Source organism: Vidua chalybeata, chromosome 19, assembly GCF_026979565.1.
Source record: "Vidua chalybeata isolate OUT-0048 chromosome 19, bVidCha1 merged haplotype, whole genome shotgun sequence".
Taxonomy (NCBI): Eukaryota; Metazoa; Chordata; class Aves; order Passeriformes; family Viduidae; genus Vidua; species Vidua chalybeata.
This window is the reverse complement of record NC_071548.1, coordinates 402,392-424,743: the sequence shown is the minus strand read 5'-3', so window position 1 is coordinate 424,743 and position 22,352 is coordinate 402,392. Positions and strand designations below refer to the sequence as shown.

General features: G+C 60.6%; 1 protein-coding gene across 1 annotated transcript; it reads left to right on the top strand.

Annotated features, from left to right (window-relative positions):
• Positions 1–2,522: 2,522 nt before the first annotated feature.
• PMP22 (peripheral myelin protein 22) lies at positions 2,523–19,837 on the top strand. Its single transcript, XM_053960508.1, has 5 exons — positions 2,523–2,582; positions 3,457–3,557; positions 4,738–4,828; positions 14,558–14,698; positions 18,296–19,837. Exons 2-5 carry the CDS (start codon positions 3,480–3,482, stop codon positions 18,460–18,462), a joined length of 477 nt encoding a protein of 158 aa, XP_053816483.1. The 5' UTR covers positions 2,523–2,582; positions 3,457–3,479; the 3' UTR covers positions 18,463–19,837.
• The last annotated feature ends 2,515 nt before the right edge of the window (positions 19,838–22,352 follow it).

Genomic DNA, 22,352 nt, shown 5'->3' with positions numbered 1-22,352 from the left:
CGAGGCTCTGCTGTGACCATCCTCACTGTCCCAGGGCTCTGTGACCATCCTCACTGTCCCAGGGCTCTGCTGTGACCATCCTCACTGTCCCAGGCCTCTGTGACCATCCTCACTGCCCCAGGGCTCTGCTGTGACCATCCTCACTGCCCCGAGGCTCTGTGACCATCCTCACTGTCCCAGGGCTCTGCTGTGACCATCCTCACTGCCCCGAGGCTCTGCTGTGACCATCCTCACTGCCCCAGGGCTCTGCTGTGACCATCCTCACTCCCTCGCCTGCTCTCCTCCCTGGACAGGCTCCCTCCAGCACCTCCGGCTGACGAAGGCGTGGAGAGGAGCCTTGCCCCAGCCCCAGAGCTCTGTCACAGCACTCACAGCAGCAGCTCTTTGTCCAAAGCCCAGCTCGCTTTGAACAGTGCACCTTCCCAAAAGAAGTGTCCAAGGAGCAGGGGAGTGATGTGCTCTTCTCTCTGGGCTTTCTCCACCGTTTCCAACCCACGGCTCTCAGCCAAAACCGGCTTTGTTACCCACAGACTGCTCTTTTCCCTGGTTTGACTTTCAGATGTTTCTCCCCACGCTCAAAAAGCTGCTTTTGGCACCTTTTTCAGAAGCGGAGCTGGGGCGGGTTTGCTGTCCCACGCTCGCTGAGGAGCTGTCTGTGACCCCCAGCCTCCCAGTGCCTTCCCCCGCCGTGCATCCCGCCCTGCTCCAGGGAACAGGCTGCATCTTCTGTCCAGAAACAGCAGCCGAGATCTCAGAGCCGCAAACCCAGGTCAGAGAATGGTCTCTGCCAGAGCCTGGATGGCAGCCCTGGGGACAAGACCTTTCCAAGACCCTTCTCGCTCAGCCCGGAGCGCGGGGGCTCCTTCAGGCAGCCGGCCCAGAGGGGCAGGACAGCCCCCATCAGCCTCGTTAGCCAGGAATGTTCTGATGGTGGCGCAGATGTCCCAGCCCTCGGGATGGCACTGACAGGCGTCACAGGGTGCGCAGCGACGGTAGCAGCAGAGGAATTGGCGGGATTTTTATGGAGGGGAAGGGAAATTGCATCCTTTGGAATCTCGTTTCAGCCACTGCCTCTCTCCCCCGACCCGCCCGGGTGCTCGGAGCTGCACTCCCACTCGCTGGCTGCTGCCTGTGCCGGGACCCCTTCCGTGAGTGTGAGGAGCCCGTGCTGCAGGAACACGCCTCTGCTTGCCAGGAGACAGGAGCCAAGCACGCTTCCCTAGCTCCCTTCTCCCAAGATTTACAGTCCCGGTGGCTGGATGCCGAATTCCCTCGTTTGTGCAACAATGCGGGACGAGTCTGGAGCTGGTGGGGAGAGGGGAAGCGGTGGGGACTGGTGTTAATGCTCAGGAGAGTGCAAGTCTCCTGGTGGGATTATTTGGGAGCTGGAGGTGCACTCTGTGTGTGGGGGGGTTGTTTGAACAGATTGGCTGAGCTCGAGGAATGAGCGAGGGCGGCAGGGCAGCCACCCCTTCCTTCCCGAGCACCTGAGTCACAGAATCCCAGAATGGGTCGGGTTGGGAGGGACCTTAAATCCCACCCAGGGCCACCCCTGCCATGGCAGGGACACCTCCCACTGCCCCAGTGCTCCAAGCCCCAGTGTCCAGCCTGGCCTTGGGCACTGCCAGGGATCCAGGGGCAGCCCCAGCTGCTCTGGGCACCCTGTGCCAGGGCCTGCCCACCCTGCCAGGGGACAATTTCTCCTCAGTATCCCACCTAACCCTGCCCTCTGGCACTGGGAGCCATTCCCTGGCTCCTGTTCCTCCAGCCCTTGTCCCCAGTCCCACTCCAGCTCTCCTGGAGCCCCTTTAGGTACTGGAAGGGCTCTGAGCTCTCCCCAGAGCCTTCTCCAGGCAGAACAGCCCTAACTCTGAGTGTCCTCCAGAGCTGTGGAAAGTTAGTGAAAAGTTGCTCAGTTCTACCTAATTTGTTTAGTGAAAAGTTTAGTGAAAAGTTGCTCAGTTCTTCCTAATTTGGCTCTCAAGTGCAAAAAACCGGTCAGCTCCAAGTGCAGGAATCCCTTCAGCTCAGCCAGATGCTCATTCCCCAAATCCTGTGCCACGGATCCCGTCCGGGGCTGCACAAACCCCCGGGCCGGGCCGAGAGGAGCCCCGATGTGCGGAGCTCCGTCCTCCCGGGCACGGGCCGGTCCTGCTCACACGGCCCGGGGCTGCCGCGCCCAGGCTGCGGGACACCCCCACCCCCGGGGGGGCTGCTCGGAGAGCGGGGCGCGGCCACCTCTCCCCCGCCTTCCTCCACGGCTGCCTGGGCAGCGGGGGCTCAGGAGAACCGGCTGCTCGTCTCTAGTCCCCCCTCAAATCTCCTCGCTGTCGGGCGGGAGCGGCTCGGGAGCCGTGGCCGGGGAAGGCGACGGCTCCGTGAGCGGCGCCCGGGAGGAGGCGGCGGCGCCGGGCCGGGCCGGGCGCTGCCCCGTTTATAGGAGGGCGGCGGGCGGCGGCTGAGCCCTCCCCGTGCCGCAGACGCAAACGGGGCGGTGGCCCCGGTTAAAGGGGAAACTTGACAGCGCCGCCGCCCGCTCCGCTCCGCTCCGCCGCCGCCAGCGCGCTCCGCTCCGCCGCGATGTGAGTACGGAGCGCCCGTCCCCGCCGGGGACACGGGCTGGAGAGACCCGCCGGGGGCCGCAGCCGGGAGGGAGGGGAGCAGCACCCCCGCTCGGGGGGTTCTCCAAGGAGAGGGGTCAGGGAGCCCCCTCCCCTCTTCACCGAGGGGGAGATGGGCTGGGGACAGCCCCCCCCCCCCAGCTCGGGAGAGGGTCCAGGAGAGCCTCTGCCGGGGGAGCCGAGGGGAGATGGGCTGAGGCACCCTCGGAGAAGAGGGGCCGAGGCAGCCCGGTGGGCTGGAAGGGGCAGGGGCTGACGCCCCCTGCTTCCCGCCCCCTGCCCTCTCTCCGGGGGTCGCCAGGGCAGATGAGCCCGGTAAAATTCCCCCTGGGGTGGGGACCGACAGAATCACCCACACTGCTCCCATGGGTGCGTGGGCAAGGCACCCCTACTCCCCTTTCCCCGCGGAGTGGGGCAGGGGCGCCCCTCGGGTGCGATGCGCCGAGCCCGAGCCCTCCGCCGGGCGGGGGCGGGGAGCGCATTCCCTTGGGAGAGGGGACCGGACCCCTCTCGGGAGAGGGGCTGGGGAAGCCCCTTGGGGACCGCCCCCCTTTGAAGGTCCAGGGGAGGGGACTGGGAGGAGCCCCCACGGTGGGAGAGGGAGAGCAGGCTCGGGGGAAGGTCTCAGGGGACCCCCGGGGGATATCGGGGACCCCCGGGGGATATCGGGGAGCCTCTCCGTCGGCGGGGCCCGCGGAGAGAACCCGAGCGCCGGGCACTGCCCCAGCAGCATCCCCCGCGCCGGGCGGGGCAGAGCGGAGCGTTCCTGCTGCCCCCGGGCAGACGCACGGACAGACAGACACACGCACTCAGCATCATCCCCGTCCCGCTGCAGCTCTGCCCTCCACCACCGCCAAGATGCTGCTCCTGCTGCTGGGGATCATCGTGCTCCACGTCACCGTGCTGGTGCTGCTCTTCGTCTCCACCATCGTTAGTGTGAGTACGGATTTTCCTGCTCCGGGCTTCCACGGGGCACGGGCATGGCGTGGCAAGAGCAGGAGGGGTTATTTTTGTTTCTGGCTGGTTTTACAGCCTGGCTGTCGGCAGGAAGCCTTTACGGGCTGGTTGCTGGTCTCAGTAACGGTGGGATTTGAGAATTTGGGAGTTGGTGCTGCCAGGGGAAGCTGGTGGGATGCTTGGCTGTGTTTGTGGGTGCTCAGGGCATCCACGTTGGTACAGAGACACAAGGGCTGTTGGAAACCATCTCCTCATCCTCCCCAGGCTGGTTCACATTGAGGAGCAGCCTCGGAGCACCCAAAATCCCCTCCTTTGGGGTGATGCTGCTCTCCCCTTTCATAAGGGAGCTCCACCTGCTATCGAGCTTCAGGCCCAGGACCAGGACAGCCGAGCGGAGCCCCTGAACGGGGCTGGCTGGGCACTGACTGCTCGGCACAGCAGCTCTGCTCCCCGGCTCTCCTCCTTTGGGGCTGGCAATAAGGCACAGCCTCTTTTTCCTAACGCAGCTCCCAAGGCTGAATCTGCGTGAGCAGCGGCAGGGCCGAGGGCTGGATGCAGCACAGAGGCTTCCCAGCACTGTCCCGGGGCTGCAGCCCAGTGAACACGTCAGCTGCTCGGGGAGAGGCTGGAGTTGGCTGTAAGGCAGCTGTTCTGTGGAGCTGGTGACTTCCAAGCTTGCTTCACCAGGGGCTTCTTTCCCGTTTTTTTTCTTCTTTTTTTTTTTTTTTTTTTTTTTTTTTTTTTTTTTTTTTTTTTTTTTTTTTTTTTGTGGTAACAGTCACGGAAAACGTTACAAAAATCTTCCGAGCCGTTAGGAATCACGTGGAAGCATTCAAATATCCCGGCCAGGCAGCGGGCGAGGCCGGCCCGGGGAGGGAAGCGCGGCCCCGCGGGACTCGCTCCGTGTTTAAAGAGCATAAAGAGCTTCTGTTCCTGCGCCGCCGGGGCCAAAGCAGTTAAAAGCAAATTCCGGGACTGACTTTCCAAACCCCTCTCTACGGAAAAGCGCGTCCCGGGGAGCGCCTGGCCGGGCAGGCACGTGCGGGGCTGCGGCTGCTCGGTGCCGAAGCCCGGGGGGGACGCGGTGGCGCTGGGGGGACACGGCCGGGGCCGGCTGCTCCTCCCCGGGCCCTGCTCACGGGCTGTGTCTGTCCCGCAGCAATGGCTGGTGAACGGCGAGCACGCGGCAGACCTGTGGCAGAACTGCACCAGCGGACCCGCCTTCCACTGCCTGGCATCCTCCTCCAACGGTGAGTGCCCCCGGGATGGGGCTGTGCCCCCGGGATGGGGCTGTGCCCCCATGGATCGGGGCTGTGCCCCCGGGATCGGGCTGTGCCCCCGGGATGGGGCTGTGTCCCCATGGATCGGGGCTGTGCCCCCAGGATGGGGCTGTGCCCCCGGGATGGGGCTGTGCCCCCGGGATCGGGCTGTGCCCCCGGGATGGGGCTGTGTCCCCAGGATGGGGCTGTGCCCCCGGGATCAGGGCTGAGCCCCCATGGATCGGGGCTGTGTCCCCATGGATCGGGGCTGTGCCCTCGGGATCGGGGATGTGTCCCCATGGATCAGGGCTGTGCCCCCGGGATCAGGGCTGTGCCCCCGGGATGGGGCTGTGCCCCCAGGATGGGGCTGTGCCCTCGGGATCAGGGCTGTGCCCCCATGGATCGGGGCTGTGTCCCCATGGATCGGGGCTGTATCCCCGGGATCGGGGCTGTGCCCTCGGGATCGGGGCTGTGCACCCATGGATCAGGGCTGTGCCCCCAGGATGGGGCTGTGCCCCCATGGATCGGGGCTGTGCCCCGGGATCAGGGCTGTGCCCCCGGGATCAGGGCTGTGCCCCCGGGATCAGGGCTGTGCCCCCGGGATCAGGGCTGTGTCCCCGGGATGGGGCTGTGTCCCCGGGATGGGGCTGTGCCCCCGGGATGGGACTGTGCCCCCGGGATCAGGGCTGCTCCCGCCTGCCACTTTCGTTCTCCCCCCAGCACCTATGGATTCAAGAGGGGCTTAGGACGAGGACTGGACCTGCTGCCCACGGCTCTGCCCGGCTGCCCTCGGGCTGAGGGGCAGCTCCTGGCAGCACCAGGGCAGGGTGACAGGCTCAGCTGCACTGGCAGTGCAGCTAAGCACGGCTCGAACTCTTTTGGGGGTCTCCTGTTATTAGGACATTTTTTTCTTGAACGCACACACACGAGGTGTTCCTTGGGGCAGGGCTGCTGGGCCCTGTCACCCTGCTGGAGGCTGTGGGGCTCTTTTTGGCACAGCTCCCTCTTGCTCTGCTTGTGAGGGGTTTGAAGGATGCACACGGGGCCCGGAGGACACCCGTCTCCAGAGGACACCTGTCCCCTAGCTGGCAATCTGTCCTGGCTTTGTGGTGGCACAGGCTGAGGTTTGGGCACAGCCCTGGCCCTGGGGTTTGCTGTGGGGGCTGAGCTCTGCCTGGGCCCTTCAGCCTGTGCACCTGCACAGCCGGGGCTGCACGGCCACCGCGGGACCCAGCTGGGTGAAGGCTGGTGTCACACTGGGTGACATCACCCCTGAACTGTTTGCTGAGGTCAGCAGGGGAGGACAGTGTGCTGAGACACCATCACACGCAGTTCCCAGGGTGACCAGTGGCACCAGGAACACAAAATCCGTGTCAGATAGTCGGGCGAGCCCGTGCCTCGGTTTCCCTGGAAGATAGAGCTAATGCCAGTGGTGCTGGGGCCAGCATTTGTTTTGTTTGCCTGGTTTTTGCTTTCCCGGGAGAACAGATTGTCCCAGTGCGAGCCCCAGTGACAGCAGCCATGAATCCCAGCGCCGTCACTGGGACCTGGGCACACGGGAGCCTGGGCAGGAGCACACCGATGCCATGTGGCCCTGGGGAGGGGGCACAGTCACACGGGGAGCATTCAGTACTCCCGGAGCGTCCCTCAGTGACGGGAGGCTGTGACAGGGTTTTTGGAGACTCCCATCAGAACCCCCTGATGGGGGGAACCGCTCGCGTTACCCCCGTGGGGAGGCGATGCCGCTGCTCTGTCCCCACGCTGTCCCCGCTGTCCCGGGCTCCGCTTTCGCTGGCAGCGGCGCTCCCGGCCCAGCGCGGGTCTCTGCTGACGCCTGGCGGTGTCCGGGCCAGCCGGGAGCGGCTGGATCGCATCCCGGGCGCGGAGCCCTTGGAGCCGGGTCCCGCATCAGCAGCTGGCCGGGCTGGCTCTTGCAGCGTCGGCAGCCCCGCTTCAGGGCCAGTCATGCGAGCTGCGAAACTGCTGAGCCCCTGCTTGTCATGAAAGGCAGCGCCTGCCCCCAGCAGTCCCAGAGCCCAGCGCGCTAAAGCCTCCCCAAATCTTTGGCTTTTCAAGCCTGAGCTGCTCTTTCTGGATGTTTACAGCACGCTCTGTCGGGGCCGTCAGTGCTGAGAGGAGCATGTCCAAACGGTGCTCGGGTGGTTTCCGCACACCCCACGGTCCTGCCGCGGGCTGGGAGTGGCCCCTGCCCGCTCCCAGAGCCTCTGGAGCCTTTCCAGTGCTGATTCATCATCATCAGGGGACGATAGCCACGATGAGCCTGTAGAAAATGCAGCTGAGCAGCTGAGTTGGGTTGAGAGCCCTGATGCAGTGGAAGGTGCCCATGGCCGGCGGGGTGGAACGAGAGCGTCTGTAAGGTCCCTTCCAACCCAAACCATTCTGGGATTCCAGGACAAAGTGCCCCAGTGAGGGGCTTTGTGAGTAAAAGTCCACTGTGCTCACGGCTCAGCAGCTCTCTGACAGCTCTCACTTACCCAAGGGCTCTGCTCTGGCATCAGGACAAGGGGGTTTTGCTTGCACAAAGGTTTGTGCCCCATTCACCCTGCAGCCAGGGGGTGGGAGCAGTGCCTTCATCTTGTGGGACCCTGGATGCAGGGTCCAGAGCCCACTGCTGCTGTAGGAACATAAAATCAAAGGATATTTCCCGGGCTTATGTAGGACTATTCAGGTCTGTTTGTAAAAATAACAAAAATGCCACTTGGTCTCCTTTCCAGCGGGTCTTCTCTCCCCTGTCACTGCTGCAGGGGCTGCTGTTGGCCACTCTTTGGAGAAGCAGTGAGGTCACAGGGCAAGGACACTGTGGCAGAGCCACCTCCGAGACTCACGCTTGTCTCCTGCCTCATCCTCACACCCTTTCCCAGGAATATGCTTATTTTCAAAATTAGGAACGATCCCATACAAATGCCACAAACCGTCCTTGGTCACAGCTCTCAGAACAGAGGCTGTGAGCAGTGGGCTCCAGAGAGCCATAAAAATTCATTTCCCTGTGCCCAGGATGGCACTGAATGGTTAATCCTGGAGTGCCAAGGTGCTCTGGGGAAACAGCAAGGAATCCTCCTTGGGAATTTTGGCAGAACTCTCAGTCTTTACATGGGGGCAGTTTTTGCTCTGGCCATCACAGTGGCCTCTGGGGTGTGGTTCTTTCTTCTTCTCTTTTCAGAAGGCGGTGGGACTCAGTGAGTGGAATTTGGGAATTAGATGGTGCTGGGTCACCTGTGCTCATCATGGATGGGGATTTTGGCGGGGGTGACGCTGTGGTGCCCCCTTGGTCTCAGCTGAGCCTCCCCGTCCTGTCACACAGGGACCCGTTCATTAGTGGCCTTGGTGTGGATTCCCACCGAGAAGCAGAACTCTGAAATCCAGGTGCCAGCAGGGCTTGCTTTGGTTTCACCCTGGGGCAGGCTTGGGCTGTGCTGCTCACCCTGCAGAGCATCCCCTGGGGATGTGGGGACGGAGCAGGCAGCGAGGCAGCGCCAGGGCCGGGCACAGCGCTGCATTCGGGACTTCAGCAGCCCCTGGGCACGGGCTGGGCTGGCCTCGCTGGGGGCTGAGCTCCCACCTCGCCAGGTCCCCTCGGCAGGGCTCGGCGCTCCCCTGGCTGTGTGAGCCATCCCAGAGGAGCCCCGCGCACATTCCCACTCCCTCTCCGTGTACAACCGCCCGCTTGTCGCTTTGATTTTTGCATTTGCTGTTAGATAATGCTTTTTTTTTCTTCAAGAGGCCGAGAACTATGGAAAAAATGCTGGAATCTTTGCTCAGTTTGCGCTGTCAGACATTCCTGGAAAAGACTTATCTCAGGAATTCGGCTCTGCTGCGGGCCTGTGGGTCGGCAGGGCCGCGTGCCAGCCGGGCTGAGCGGCCGCGGCCGGGCCCAGCGCTGCTCCCCAGGACGTTCCAGCCCAGATCCACAGACTGCGATGCTTTTTGCCCCAAAAACGGCCTTTTCTTCCCTCAGCTGAATGTTTTTTGCAGGGAAGAAGGCTTCTTTGCTGCTGCGTTCTACTCTGGTTGTGGAGGGAGTGCTGGAAGTGGGGAGGCCACGGGGCCGTCCCTGGGGATCCCCACATCCTTCTGCAGTGGCAGGAGACGTTTCTCCTGTTGTCTTCTCACAGCTTCTCCCGTGGCTGCCTTGTCCACAGGCAGGCTGGTGGTTTGGGGCTGTGTTAAAGAGAAAAGGAACCCCTAAACCTTGGGAAGTGCCCATCACTGAGTGCTGGGGGCCCTGTGATGCCCGTGCTGCTTTGCTGATGTGGTGGCCACAAGCAAAGCCCAGGTGGTTGCCCAGAGCAGATTTTATTAACGTTGTTAATAACGGGTGACACCGGCTTAACTCGGGCAGGGCTGAACCCTCTCTGCCAGCCCGGGGGACTGTAACTCGTCCCTTGCTGTTCTGAAATCACCTGATTCATAGGGTCCCACGTGGTTTGGGTTGGGAGGGACATTAAAGCTCATCCAGTGCCACCCCTGCCATGGCAGGGACACCTCCCACTGTCCCAGCTGCTCCCAGCCCTGTCCAGCCTGGCCTTGGACATTCCAGGGATCCAGGGGCAGCCCCAGCTGCTCTGGGCACCTGTGCCAGGGCCTCACCTCCCTCTGGGTAAAGAATTTACTCCTAAAATCTAAAAATCTCCTATTCCAGGAGAATATTTTATATTTCAGGTCACTTTCTCCCATAACTTTCTTGCCTTCAATAGGAAAAAGATTTCCTCTGCTTCCAACCAATTTCTTATTGCTGCTTGTTCTTCTGACAAAGAGCATCTGATGAGGAGAGGTGGGGAGCTGGTGCTGGTTTTTTCTCAGCTGCTCCAGATGTCTTTGGCCCCCATTTTATTCTGTGAGAGGAGGGGTCAGACAGCCTTCCCTGCCATATTTGTGTTCTGGCCCACGGAGGAATGGGAGGAAGAAGGCAACATGTGGGCAAAGGATGACCAGAAGAAAGGCTGGGGAGTCCCCTGCAGAGTGTGGTGCTGGAAAACCCTTCAACCTGCATTTTTTTGGCCTTGATGAGCCCCTCAGATGTCACTGTGGGCACAGGCTGAGTGACCCTTGCCCAGGCCTGCGGGCCAAGGCACCGCTGCTGCCCACTCCTGCTGCCTGGACTGGGCATCCCTGGGAGTCCTTGGGAGGATCTGGGCACGGAACGGTGGATCTGCCACCTCAGCACTGGCCAGCAGGAGGTCAGAGCCACCACGACGAGGGAAAGGAGCTGCCTTGGGCTTTGTGGAGCTGTTGGAAGGAGTTTCTCGTGGTGCCAGCAGCTTTCTGCTGCCTCAGCTGCATCAGGAGTGCCTCTGCGGGGTGGGAGCTCCCGTGGGACGTCGGAGCGTGGCCGCTCTGGAGAGCTCTGCATGTCCTGGCCTCATGGACTTCTTGGATGGAGCTTCAAGGAGAAGGAAAGGGAGGAGAGCCGAGAGGAAAAGAGGAGGAGAGGAGAAGATAGAGGTTTGAGGGGTTCATCTCCATCTGAAGGAGCTGCAGGAGAGCAGCAGGACTCGGAGCGCTGTGTTCAGTCACCGCCTCCCTGCAGCCCCAGGGCTTCCCTCCTGCTCATCCCCACAAACACCTTGGGAGCTCTTTGGAAATCCCCCTTTGCCAGGGGAGTTCCAGGAACACCCTGATCCAGCACAGCGTGGTTCCCAGGGGATGGAGGTGCGAGGATTGCAGAGGGGCAGCCGGGAATGTCTGACTGTGCCAGAGGGACGCTGGGCCACAGCAGGAGAAAGCTGCACTGGAGCTGGGCTGGCCCTGGATTGTCCTGGGACAGAACAGTGGCTCAGCTGGACAGAGGGGGAGGCTGTGTCCCCAGCTGGAGAGGAGAGGTGTCCCCAGCAGGACAGGAGAGGTGTCCCCAGCAGGACAGGAGCTGTCCCAGCAGGACAGGAGAGCTGTCCCAGCAGGACAGGAGCTGTCCCGGCAGGACAGGAGAGCTGTCCCTGCAGGACAGGAGCTGTCCCGGCAGGACAGGAGCTGTCCCTGCAGCCCTGGGCTGTGGGGCAGGGCTGGGGCAGTGCAGAGCAGCACCACAGGCACCGGAGCTTTTCTGGCCCTGGGGGTTCTCAGGGGCTCTGTCTGAAGGGCAGCCCGGAGTGCTGAAGCTGAGCTGGTGTTTCTGCATCTCCAGTTCACCCTTTTCCAACCCTCCTGGGGGTGTTTGAGTATTAAAACCACTCCAAGTCCCAGCCTTTTGCTGCAACCTGGCCACTACAGAGGGGAGGATGTGAGCTGGGCTCAGGATCTCAGTCAGGCCTTGACACCTGAGAGTGTGCTCTGGAAAAACTGCTCAGAAAACCTGGCTTTTCTGGGCTGGTGCCTTTGTACCCGTGCTGCTCCTGACCCTGCTGAGATTTAACTGGCAGCATGGAAGCAGCAGGTTTTACAGCTGGGGGCATGAATTTCCCTCCCTCCAGCTTTGGCTGTGCTATGTGCCACAGTTACCTCCCAAATGGATGTTTTCTTCCCCAGAAGTGGTTGCTTTTTGAATGTACAGAGAATACACACTTGGCAAAGGGAAAGCTCCATGTGCAAAGTGTTCCCATCAGCTGCAGAGCCCAGCACGGAGGGGTTTTAAAGCACAGCACTCATTTAGGGAGTCCTTACAGCAGTGGATAAGCTGAGTGCTCAAGTAAGAGTCTTCAGTGTGCACTTTGTATTTCCTCCTTGGCTGGGGCCAGAGAGGGTGTGGGGGGTGTGAATTAAACCCTGGGGAGGCAATGCCTCTCCTTCAAGGCCTCTGCTCCTGGCCAAGGGCACGTTTTCCCCTGCCCTGTCAGTCCTGTCAGGGCATAAAACCTCCCTGCAAGCAGGGCTGGGGCTCTGCTGCCAGGGGCTGGCTTGACTGCTGTCTCTCTGGGAGATTCAGCTGCAATTTCTGCTCCGGGTTTCTTTCTTTCGTGTTGGATTTTAGGGCAGTGAAACATGGTCTTTATCTTCCCAGGGCTGAAGTCTTCTCCCTGCTGTTGCAAGTAGTGCTGTGAGCACATCAGGGCCTGCAGAACTTAAAGGAAAATTCAAATTTGTTTTGTGAGAACTTCTTGCTTTGTCTCTGGCTGCCTGACAGGGCTGTAAACCCACTCCAGCCGGGTCTCCTCCGGAAGCGGCGTGCAGGGTGTTATCTGTCCTTTCCACGCTGCTTCCTCTTCTCCTTCCTCCTGAAGAACAAAGATATAAACACAGAGCAGAAGAGATGCAGGGGGAAAAATGGGATAACCAGCTCGGTGCCCAGGGGAAACCACAAATAACAGCCTGGCAGTAAACCGTGCTGACAGCCCAGCTGCAGCTCTGGGAAACTTGCTGTGTTTGAGATCCGAGGGCTGGACACGGCACCAACAGCAAAGGGGTTAAAGGCACGTGGGGCTGAGCAGGTAGAAACCCTACCTGCAGTTGTAGGGGTGATTTAAAATGTATTAAAGGCAATTAGCTGTCCCAATCCAGCTGGAGTCTGTGGGCAGCTGGCGTGGAGTTAATGGAGCTCTGGAACTCGCTCGTGGGTCTCAGTCCTGGGCTGGGATCCTGCCCTTTGTTTTCACAAAGGAGGCCAGCAGAAGTCAGCAAAGGGCTGGATGTGAGCTCAGAGCTCTGGTCTGTGGGATCATCTCCTGATTTCCCTGCTCCAGGCTGGCTGCCCAAACCCTCCGGCCACGGTGGGCTCCCCCCTCAGCGCTGCCTTTCTCTGCCTCTGACATGGCTCTTTATCACAATGGGATTTTGCAAAGCCCCTGTAAATCATTTGCATTCAGAACCAAAAACCAGGCAGGGGAGGCGGATGCAATTAAAGGGCAGCTCAGCTCAGCTCAGCTCAGCTTTCTGTCTAGACAGCTCTCCTAAAATAACCAGCAGTGGGAGCATCCACCTCCCAGCAGAAAGGCTCCTCTCGGGCCGGATCCCGTGGCCTTTGCCATCACAAAAGACTTGGCTTTCTGGTCCTGGATGGAGCTGCAGGGCTTGGCTTTGGAGCCTGGAGCGGGGAAGGGCTGAGAGGAGAGCTCAGCTTCCCGGAGCTGGGATGGGAGCCCTGTCTGTGCTCAGGAATGGAGGGAGGTGCAGTTCAGCAGCTGCACATCCTCCAACCACTTCTCTGGTCTGATCTGAGCAAGGATTTAGGATGATTTTGGTGGTGCTGGAGCTGCCTCATCCCGTTCCCACTGGTGGAGGACAGCCAGAGCTGAAGGGGCAGGTGGGGCTGAGGCAGGGGGGGTTCCCTGCCCCTGAGATAGGGGAAATCCATTGGACATTTTGTGTGCACACTGCAGTGAAATCCACCCTGGGATTTCCTGGAAGCAGCAAAAGCTGCTCCTTCCCAAGGAATGGCAGCTGCTGGTGCACTGGCAGAGGGAAGGGCAGCAGCTGGGGAGCAGCTGGAATAGGAAGTGTGACAGGGAGGGGAAGGACCAGGCTGGCTGTGAGGAGCAGGGGCTGCTCCGGGTGCTTCCAGAGCTTTGGGAGCAGGGGCTGCGTCTGCTCCATTGCCAGGGCACCCTGAGAGAGACAAGAGGCAGAGACCAGGGGTACAAATCCTGGTCCAAAGTCAGACCCAGAGACGTGACTGAGCGGCACGGGATGCTCCTGCAGCCGTGGGTTTGCTGGCAGTGCCGTGGGTCACCACTGCCACCCCAGCTGAAGGCTGTGCCTCACCCTCCGCTCCAAACCCCGCTCTGCCCTCCCCGAGCGTGGCTCACAGGGATTTGGGGGGGACGTGTGGTCACTTCTGTGGGGCAGACGCTGCCCTGGGCAGTCCCGGTGGCCCCGTTTGCTGCTCCGAGGTGGGAGGTGGCTGAGCTGAAGGGCTGAGCTTTGTTTGGAGGTTTTGCTCCACTTCAGCCATTTGCTGCAGGGAGCCGATTCTGCAGGCAGGGGACTGAAACTGGTGGGAGAAAAAGTGTGGCAGGAACATGGGACTGAGTCTGAGGCTTCAGTGCTGCCTAATCCCATCTGAGGATCCAGCCCCAAGCAGGAGTTTTCTGCCTTTCACTGGGTGGTTTGTGCCTCAGTTTACCTGTACTGAGTCCTGCATTTTGATTTGAAACTTTAGGAGGAAAGGGGGAGGCAGAGGTATCTGTGAGCACTGCCTCTTTCTGTCAAGCTGCAGCAGCTCACGGCATGGAGCTGCATTTTGCTTGTTTATTTATATTTTTACGTGAGGAGTTACACACCCACTAAGCCTGGAAATAGCTGAGCAGTGACTCACAGGGGCTGGTTTAACTGGTCTGCTCTGGGACACAGCTGCGTTTGGCAGCTGGGGAGGACTTCCAAAAGGTTCAGCTCCACAGGGGCAGAGGGTGTTTTCGTTCCCGTGTGTTTATTTGCCCTCGGAGCTCGGCCAGCGCGGTGTCCCAGAGCTTGTTGCACATGGCTTTGGTGTTTGCAGCCCAGCTGAGCAGCCAGGGCCTGGCACGGAGCTGGGGGAGAGGCTCTGCCTGCTTTCTGCAGGTCAGCGACAAAAACCCTCTGCTCTGTTTTGTGGCAAACGCTCCCGAGGCAGTGCCCCGTGATCCGGTGTATTCCAGCAGCTGATCCTGGCACCCACCTGGCACCCGGAGCAGCGTGCCCCTGCTGGGGTCTCAGCAGCCGGGGCAGGCTGGGCACGGCCCCGGCTGCTCCCAAACCCCGCGGGAGCCCGGGTGGGCTGCTGGCAAGGCCATGGGCACGGCAGGGGCTCCGTGGTGCCCACGCTGAGGTGTCCGTGTGTCTGTCTGTCCCCAGAATGGCTGCAGTCTGTCCAAGCCATGATGATCCTCTCCGTCATCTTCAGCGTGCTCTCGCTGTTCCTGTTCTTCTGCCAGCTCTTCACGCTCACCAAGGGCGGCCGCTTCTACATCACCGGAGTCTTCCAGATCCTGGCGGGTGAGCGGGGACTGCGGGTGGCACGGCCAGGCTGAGGGCAGGGAGAGCGCCTGGAGGGAGGAACAGCTCCTGGGAGGGGAGGGGAGGGGAGGGGAGGGGAGGGGAGGGGAGGGGAGGGGAAGTGGAAGGGGATGGGGATTAATAATTCGGGGGTATTGAGGATGGGATCCTGGGATGGGATCCAGCTCTTGGGCCGTTGTGCATCCAGGCTCTTCTGCCCTTGCACAGGGAAGGGGCAAGAGGGCTTCTGCCCCAGCCAGGGAGGCTCTGGAGGGACAGGGTGCCAGAGCACCGGGGCAGGGCTGGGGCAGTAGATCACAGGGATGCTGGAAGGAGAGCTCTGCCTGTTCCCGGGGACTCGAGTGGGATGTTGGGTGTCCAGGGTGGTTGTGCTGGCTCTGGGACCTTCCACCAGGCTGGGTGAGGCTTCCACAGCTGCTGGCGGGGTGGGGAAAGTCCTGACAATCCTGTTTTGGCAAAACACGGCTCGGTGATTATTTATAAACTTGCCATGAGGAGGCCTGGTGCTTTCCCCATGAGCACAGAGCCCTGGAGCTGCGGGGTGAGCTCTGACTTAGACTGTCAGCTGCTATTTTTAACTCTTTGAGAACTCAGTGCTGGAAAGGAGCCACAGCTCACGTCCTGCGCTGCAGCTCCCCAAGAACTGATGCTCTAAAGCCACTAGCTCTGTTTATGTTTCCACGTATGAAACCAGTGGAGAAGATTTTCAAGAGTTCAGGCTAAAAAATGTAATGGTGCTTCGAGGTCCTGGCTGCATTAGGACAGAGTGTCTGTGAAGGAGACTGGCTCTTTCCTAGAGCTTTAGATGTTACACTAGAAGCCACCCGAGGTCCTGCTGTTTCATCAGTGGAAAAACTCACTCACTGAGTTCAGACTTTAAACTTTCTGGGCATCCTCTAAGCAACTGGCTTTCCCAAACCCTGGCGGAGTCCAGAGCTAAGCTTTATTGGCACGAATTCCATGAGGAGTGGATCTGCTTGGCCACAGTGCCGGTGGAGTTCAGATCAGTTCACCATCTCTGGAAACAGAGAGGTGTGGAAACTCCTCAGAGCCATGGAGCCAAGGAGGGGAAATGGGCATTAATAATGCAATTACCTGCCTGAGAGCATCTCCAATAGGCCTGGGAGCAGAAGGCTTCTCTCTCCCGAGTGGTTGCTGGTGACTCCTCATTGTCAGAGGAGGAGAACGTGGGACTGCAGCCCTCGTGCCCGTGCCGTGCTGGGTGTCCCAGGGGATGCAGGCTCACACCTACAGTCTCTTTGGGCTGTGGGTTGACGCCATGCCCAGCCAGTGTGAAGGACAGAAAACGTGTGTCCTCATCCCACCTAGGTTCCCTGTGGCCAGGGGGAGCTGTAGGCAGAGCTCTGGATCCAGGTGCACCGTGCAGAGGTGGGCACTGGTGCCCATCCCTGCTGTCCTCCCTGGCCAGGGCTGGAGGAGGAGGCTCAGGTCAGTTTTGATCTTTGTGACCCTCAGTGTCAGGGTTGTTGGTAGGAAACGGGACATGGCTGTGCCAGCACTGCCAGGAGATCCCACCTGGAGGTGGGGACAGCTTTGGTCACAGGAGCTGGGCCTGTTCTGGCCTCCTTGCTGCTGTGGGAGCCAGGGCAGGAGCACCGGGCTCTGCCGGGTGGCAGAGCTGGGCAGTGCTGCCCTGAGAGCCGGGGAGGAGGGCAGGGGCTGGCACCCACTGCAGGGCCACCAGCGAGGGGAGGGCAGGGCAGGAAGAGAAGTGTGAGGCCACTTTGGTCTGTGGTGCAGCAGCCAGGCAGGATCATCCCCAGCACCTCCACACAGCTCGGCATCACCCCCAAAGCCTGGCTGGATTTGTCCTGATGGGATCAAGGGCATCACAAGGCCCTCAGAGGCTCCCCTGCATCCTTGGTGGGTCCAGCATATCCGTGGGTGACTCCTTGTAGCTCAGCATGGCAGAGATGTGGGTTTGGGCCTCTCGGGGTCTGACCCAACTCCTGCCAGATCCTTCTCATCATCACTTTTATCTCCTCCCTCCCACCCCTCTCACCCCAGAGCTGCTGCCCTGTGGGCTGCAGAGGGTGAGCTCAGCCTCCAGGGCTGTGCCTGCCCTCATCCCACAGCTGTTTGCAAACCCCTGGCCTGGAGAGCTGCCCGGGAGCTCGCCCAGCCCCAGCCTGGTTCCTCTGCAGGGCTGGGGCTGCTCCGGCACGAACAAAGCCTGGGAACAAACGTGGGGAAGCGTTTGCCCTCCGGAGCTGCCAGAGCAAGGCTGCAGCTCCCGAAGGCAGGCTCTGCAGGGGTGGTGGATGCATTATTGCTTGCAGCTGGGCCTCCCTGCCCAGCGTGTTCTCAGCCCAGAGCAGGGCAGGTGCCCCACAAGTGCAGGCGCAGCCGTCGCCTCCGGCCAGCCGAACAATCGCTGCTGTATCTGGAGGTGACGGGGTGGCCACACGCCTGTCCCTGTCCCCAGACAATGGCCGTGCTCTCTGTGCATGGGCCGGGCAGTGGGAGTTGGCTCCCCTGCTCGGAGAATGGAAACTGCTCCAGCGGCGCCTTAATGAAGTGAATTCCCACTTGTGCACTTTCCCTGAACAAAAGGAGCAGTGTCAAGTGGAATTACAGCTCAAATATCACCGTGCTGAAATGTAGGTGGTCCTGAGCTCCGGGCAGGGGATTTGGAACTCGGCTCCAACAACAGCCCCACGACTGGATAATGGAGCTACTGGGATTGACTCAAAGAGCTTGTTTGGGGCAGGAATAGAGGTGGCTTTGTGCGAGCTCTGGGCGGTGCCCACCCCTGGTGGGGAGGGTTTGCAACAATGCTTCAACGATGCCCACCAGGGCTGGGCACCCCTGGGACCCCCGCGGGCCCTGGCTGAGGGGTGAGCCATGGGCACAGAAGGGTTTGCAGGGAGCTGGGGTTTCAAGGAACAGGGTTTGTGAGGACCAGGGTTTGTGGGGACCAGGGTTTGTGGGGACCAGGGTTTGTGGGGACCAGGGTTTTCAAGGAACAGATTTGCTGGGAATGGGGTTTGCAGTTGAGCTTCTGGTGCAGCTGTGAAGGATGGGGGAATCACAGCCAGAGCATCCTGAGGCCCAGTTGGGTTTGTGTTTTTTATCACCTAGAGAGGTGATACAGAAGCGTTGCTCTGAAAGCCCAGCTCTGTGTCTGCCCGCTTGCAGCACTGCAGGGAGGTGGCTCAGGCCAGGGTTATACACAGGGCACCAGGGGAGTGGGGTTGGTCTGGAACAGCATCCCTGGTCCGCCTGAGGGATGGGTTAGCCCAGGTGATGCTCCAGCTTTGTCTGCTCCAGAGCCTCTGGCTTTGCTTGCTGAGCGTGGCAGCGACATCCCTCCTCACCTCCAGGCAGGCCAGAGCCCACAGCATCCCCTCCCAACCCCCCAGGGGACAGGATCCCATCCCTGCTCACCTCCAGGCAGGCCAGAGCCCACAGCATCCCCTCCCAACCCCCCAGGGGACAGGATCCAAGGGGGCAGGACAAAGGCAGCTCCCTGCTGCTGCTGGCTGCTGTGTGACTCCGGGGTCCCAGCAGGGACTGGCCCGTGCCACCACTGACGTCCCCCGTGTTACCCTGCAGGGCTGTGTGTGATGAGTGGCGCTGCCATCTTCACAGTGAGGCACACGGACTGGCACCAAGCCTCGGAAAACACCTCCTACGGCTTCGCCTACATCCTGGCGTGGCTGGCCTTCCCCCTGGCCCTGGCCAGCGGCATCATCTACGTCATCCTGCGGAAGCGCGAGTGACGCCGCGGGACGCGGCCGCGTGACGGGGGCAGCCGCGACGTCCTCACAGCAGACGGAGGCGGGGGAGAATAGACGAGAAAACGGAAAAGAAAATTAACCAAAAAACCAAAAAAAAACCCAAAAAAAAAAAAAAAAAAGGAATAAACCCTCCCACCCAAGCCAGACCCAACCGACCCCCAGAGGAAACACTCAAAGGGTTCCTTGTTAATTGAAGATGTATATAGTATCTATGGTTTAAAAAACCTATTTATAACACTTTTTACATATATGTACATAGTCTTGTTTGCTTCTGTTGACCATGTGCTGTTTTAAAGCCTAAAGCAAGTGCCTAAGGAGCTCTCACTCCTAACAGTGTAACAAGAGCGCGGTGATTTTTCTCTCATGCAAAATCCTCTTTGAGCTGAACTCCTGCCCTGTCCCAGCCCATCAGAACCCCCAGCTCTGGTTTTAGGCTGGCGTGGATCAGCCACGCCTGGTTCTGCAGCCGGAGGGCCGGGCCCCGCTCCTGCCACACGCGGTGATCCAAAGGGCACGTCCAGATCTGACGGGAGACGCTTCCAAAAGGTTTGAAGGATTTCGGAGCAAAGGCTTTGATGGCCCCGAGTGCCTAAATGACTTATGTGCCTAAGTCCCACTGCCTTGCCGCCACACCCGCTGGGAATTTGGGCTTTTAAATCACTTAGGCCGAGCTGCAGTCCAGCCCGGGCCGTCCTCCCTCGCTCGGCTGCCGGGGCCGGGCTGTGCCGAGCGCTGGGAACTGCTGCTCCCAGCCTGGAACGTGCTCTGCCCTTGCTAAAGTGGAGAGCTAAAGTGCCCTGAGAAAGCAGCCAGCCCAGGCTGTCCCTGAAATCCAATACCAGATGTATGAAATGGTGCTATCTATTTACCATTCCTTACCCTGCTACGCCACTTAACCTTAGTCACTGGAAATTCAGTTAACGACCTTGAGGTAAACAACCAAGCTAAGAAATGAGAAATAATTCTGTGTAATATAAATGAGCTATAACTGCTTTTGTACTTAGATTTGCTCTTACTATTATTTTTAATAAAGCATTTATAACCAAGATTCCTTTTTCCCTCTGTGGTGCAGAGGAACAGAAGCAGCTCTGGCTGGGGCCCATGGGGCTCTGGCACCCGAGCGAGATGTGAGTCCTCTGCTGTCAGCAACGAGTCTGGCCATGAATGGAACAGGCACAGCACAGACCCCGGGCTGCCTCTGAGGACTCCAGACCCTGTTGCTTTTTTTGGTTAATCTTGGGGTTTTTTGGGGTTCTACTTTTTTTCTTCTTTTTTTGTTTTATTTTTGCTTTGCTTTTCTGATTTTATACCGACTGTGTGGACTAAGAAGCAATGAAATAAAAGTCAGAATAACTCAGGTGCTTCTGCTTTTTGGGGTTTTGGGGGGGTTAGAGGTGGACTCTGTTACACCAGCCTGCTTGCACAGCCGTCCCATGGAATCATGGAATCACAGAGTGATTTGTGTTGGAAGGGACCTCAAAGCCCATCCTGTTTCCCTGGCTCTCCACCGGGGCTGCAAACACACAGCACAGCTCGGTGGGGATGGGAGCTGCCGGGTGACCCCTGCACCAGGGTGCTGCGGCCCCTCCTTTGCCCATTTCCCCCGTTATCCCCCCTTTATTCCCCCCCTTATCCCCACCTTATCCCCCCGTTATCCCCCCTTTATTCCCCCCCGTTATCCCCCCGTTATCCCCCCGTTATTTCCCAGCCCGTTCCCGTCGGTCCCGGCCGAGCTCGGAGCGCGGGCGCCCTCCGGTGGCTGCGGGCGGAGCGGCGGCTGCGGGACCGCCGAGCCCCGCCGGGCTTAGGGACAGACAGAGCCGGGCTTAGGGACAGACAGAGCCGGGCTTAGGGACAGAGCTGGGCCTGGGGACAGAGCCGGGCTTAGGGACAGACAGAGCCGGGCCTGGGGACAGAGCTGGGCTTAGGGACAGAGCTGGGCCTGGGGACAGAGCCGGGCTTAGGGACAGACAGAGCCGGGCTTAGGGACAGAGCTGGGCCTGGGGACAGAGCCGGGCTTAGGGACAGACAGAGCCGGGCTTAGGGACAGACAGAGCCGGGCTTAGGGACACACATGGCCAGGCCTGGATCACACACGGCCTGGCCTGGGGACACGGCCGGGATCCAGGGGCAGCCCCAGCTGCTCTGGGCACCCCCTGCCAGGGCCTGCCCACCCTCTCAAGGAACAATTCCCAATTCCCAATATCCCATCCATCCCTGCCTCTGGCAGTGGGAGCCATTCCCTGTGTCCTGTCCCTCCATCCCTTGTCCCTGGTCCTTCTCCAGCTCTCCTGGAGCCCCTTCAGGCCCTGCAAGGGCTCTGAGCTCCCCCAGAGCCTTTCCTTCTCCAGGTGAGCACCCCCAGGTGTCCCAGCCCGGGCTGCTGTCCCTGTGCTCGGGGGTGGGAGATGGGTCCCAGGCCGTGTTTAGCAGCACGCAGAGCTGCCTTCCCTCCAAAGGCATCACTTACTGCCCGCTGGGAAGGAATGAAAGCGTTAAAGAGTTAACGTTTGTAACAAACCCACAAGATACTCCAGAGGTCTGTATTGCCACCTGCTGCTTGGGTGCGCCTGCCACCAGCTCCAGCTGGGCTGGGCTTTGCTTCACCAAGACCTCCGGGTGTGGAGAGTCGCCAGCACTCCCCTGCCAGGGAAAAAGCCTTTCCTAAACATCCCTGCCCTCAGTCTGCCCTCCCTGCATGCACTGGCCACTGCACTCGCCCTCTGACCCGCCCAGGAATCCTCTGCACAGGGCTGCGGGCAGCAGCAGGGGCGCTGAACCCCCCCAGGCTGGGGGTCCATCCCCTCCCCGGGCGCGGCGCTCCCCGCACGGCTCCAGCAGCTCCCAGGGACAGCGGGCACTGAGGCAGGAGGCAGCCTTTGTGCCTGATCAGCTGCGAGCATCGCAGAGCTAAACGAGTCTCCGAATTTCAGTGCTCCCTGGGGCTGCAGCCCAATTAAAATCCAAACAGCCCATAAAGCAGCGAGCCGAACACAACAGCAGCAGCGCGGCGCGAACCGGCAGAGGGGTGAAAAAATATTAGGGAAGTTTCTTTAATGTGTGTTGTGTCATAAAAGCAATTGTTTAAATGGCTTTTGCGGCGTTCTCAGCAGTAAATACTCCTGGAAAATGCGCTGAGAACATCTCATCTCCCTCTTTCATTTACTGCCTTGTAAATTGAAAAATTACGGTGGGAATTGGAGCCGTGGGTGCCCGGGCACAGCTGCGGCTCCAGCCCCGCTCCGGCCGGGCGGGGGCGGCCCCGGCCCGCGCACCGGGAGCGCTCCGGGAGCGCGGGGGAGCCGAGCCGGGCCGGGCCGAGCGGGGCCGAGCCGAGCCCTGCCCCGGGGGACGCGGGATACGGGACCCGGGATGTGGGGCAGGACACGGCTCGGCCCAGCGCGGGAGCAGCAGCCAAGCCTGGGCCGAGGGGCTCCCTCTGCCCGCTCAGGTGAGACCCCAGCTGAGAGCTGCTCCCGCCCGGGATCCATCCTCTGCTCCCCACCGGGATCCCTCCTCTGCTCCCGCCCGGGATCCATCCTCTGCTCCCGCCCGGGATCCCTCCTCTGCTCCCCGCCGGGATCCCTCCTCTGCTCCCGTCCCGGGATCCATCCTCTGCTCCCGCCCGGGATTCCTCCTCTGCTCCCGCCCGGGATCCATACTCTGCTCCCCCTGGGATCCCTCCTCTGCTCTCCCCTGGGATCCATCCTCTGCTCCCGCCCGGGATCCCTCCTCTGCTCCCCACCGGGATCCCTCCTCTGCTCCCACCCCGGATCCATCCTCTGCTCCCACCCCGGATCCATCCTCTGCTCCCCGCCGGGATCCCTCCTCTGCTCCCCGCCGGGATCCCTCCTCTGCTCCCACCCCGGATC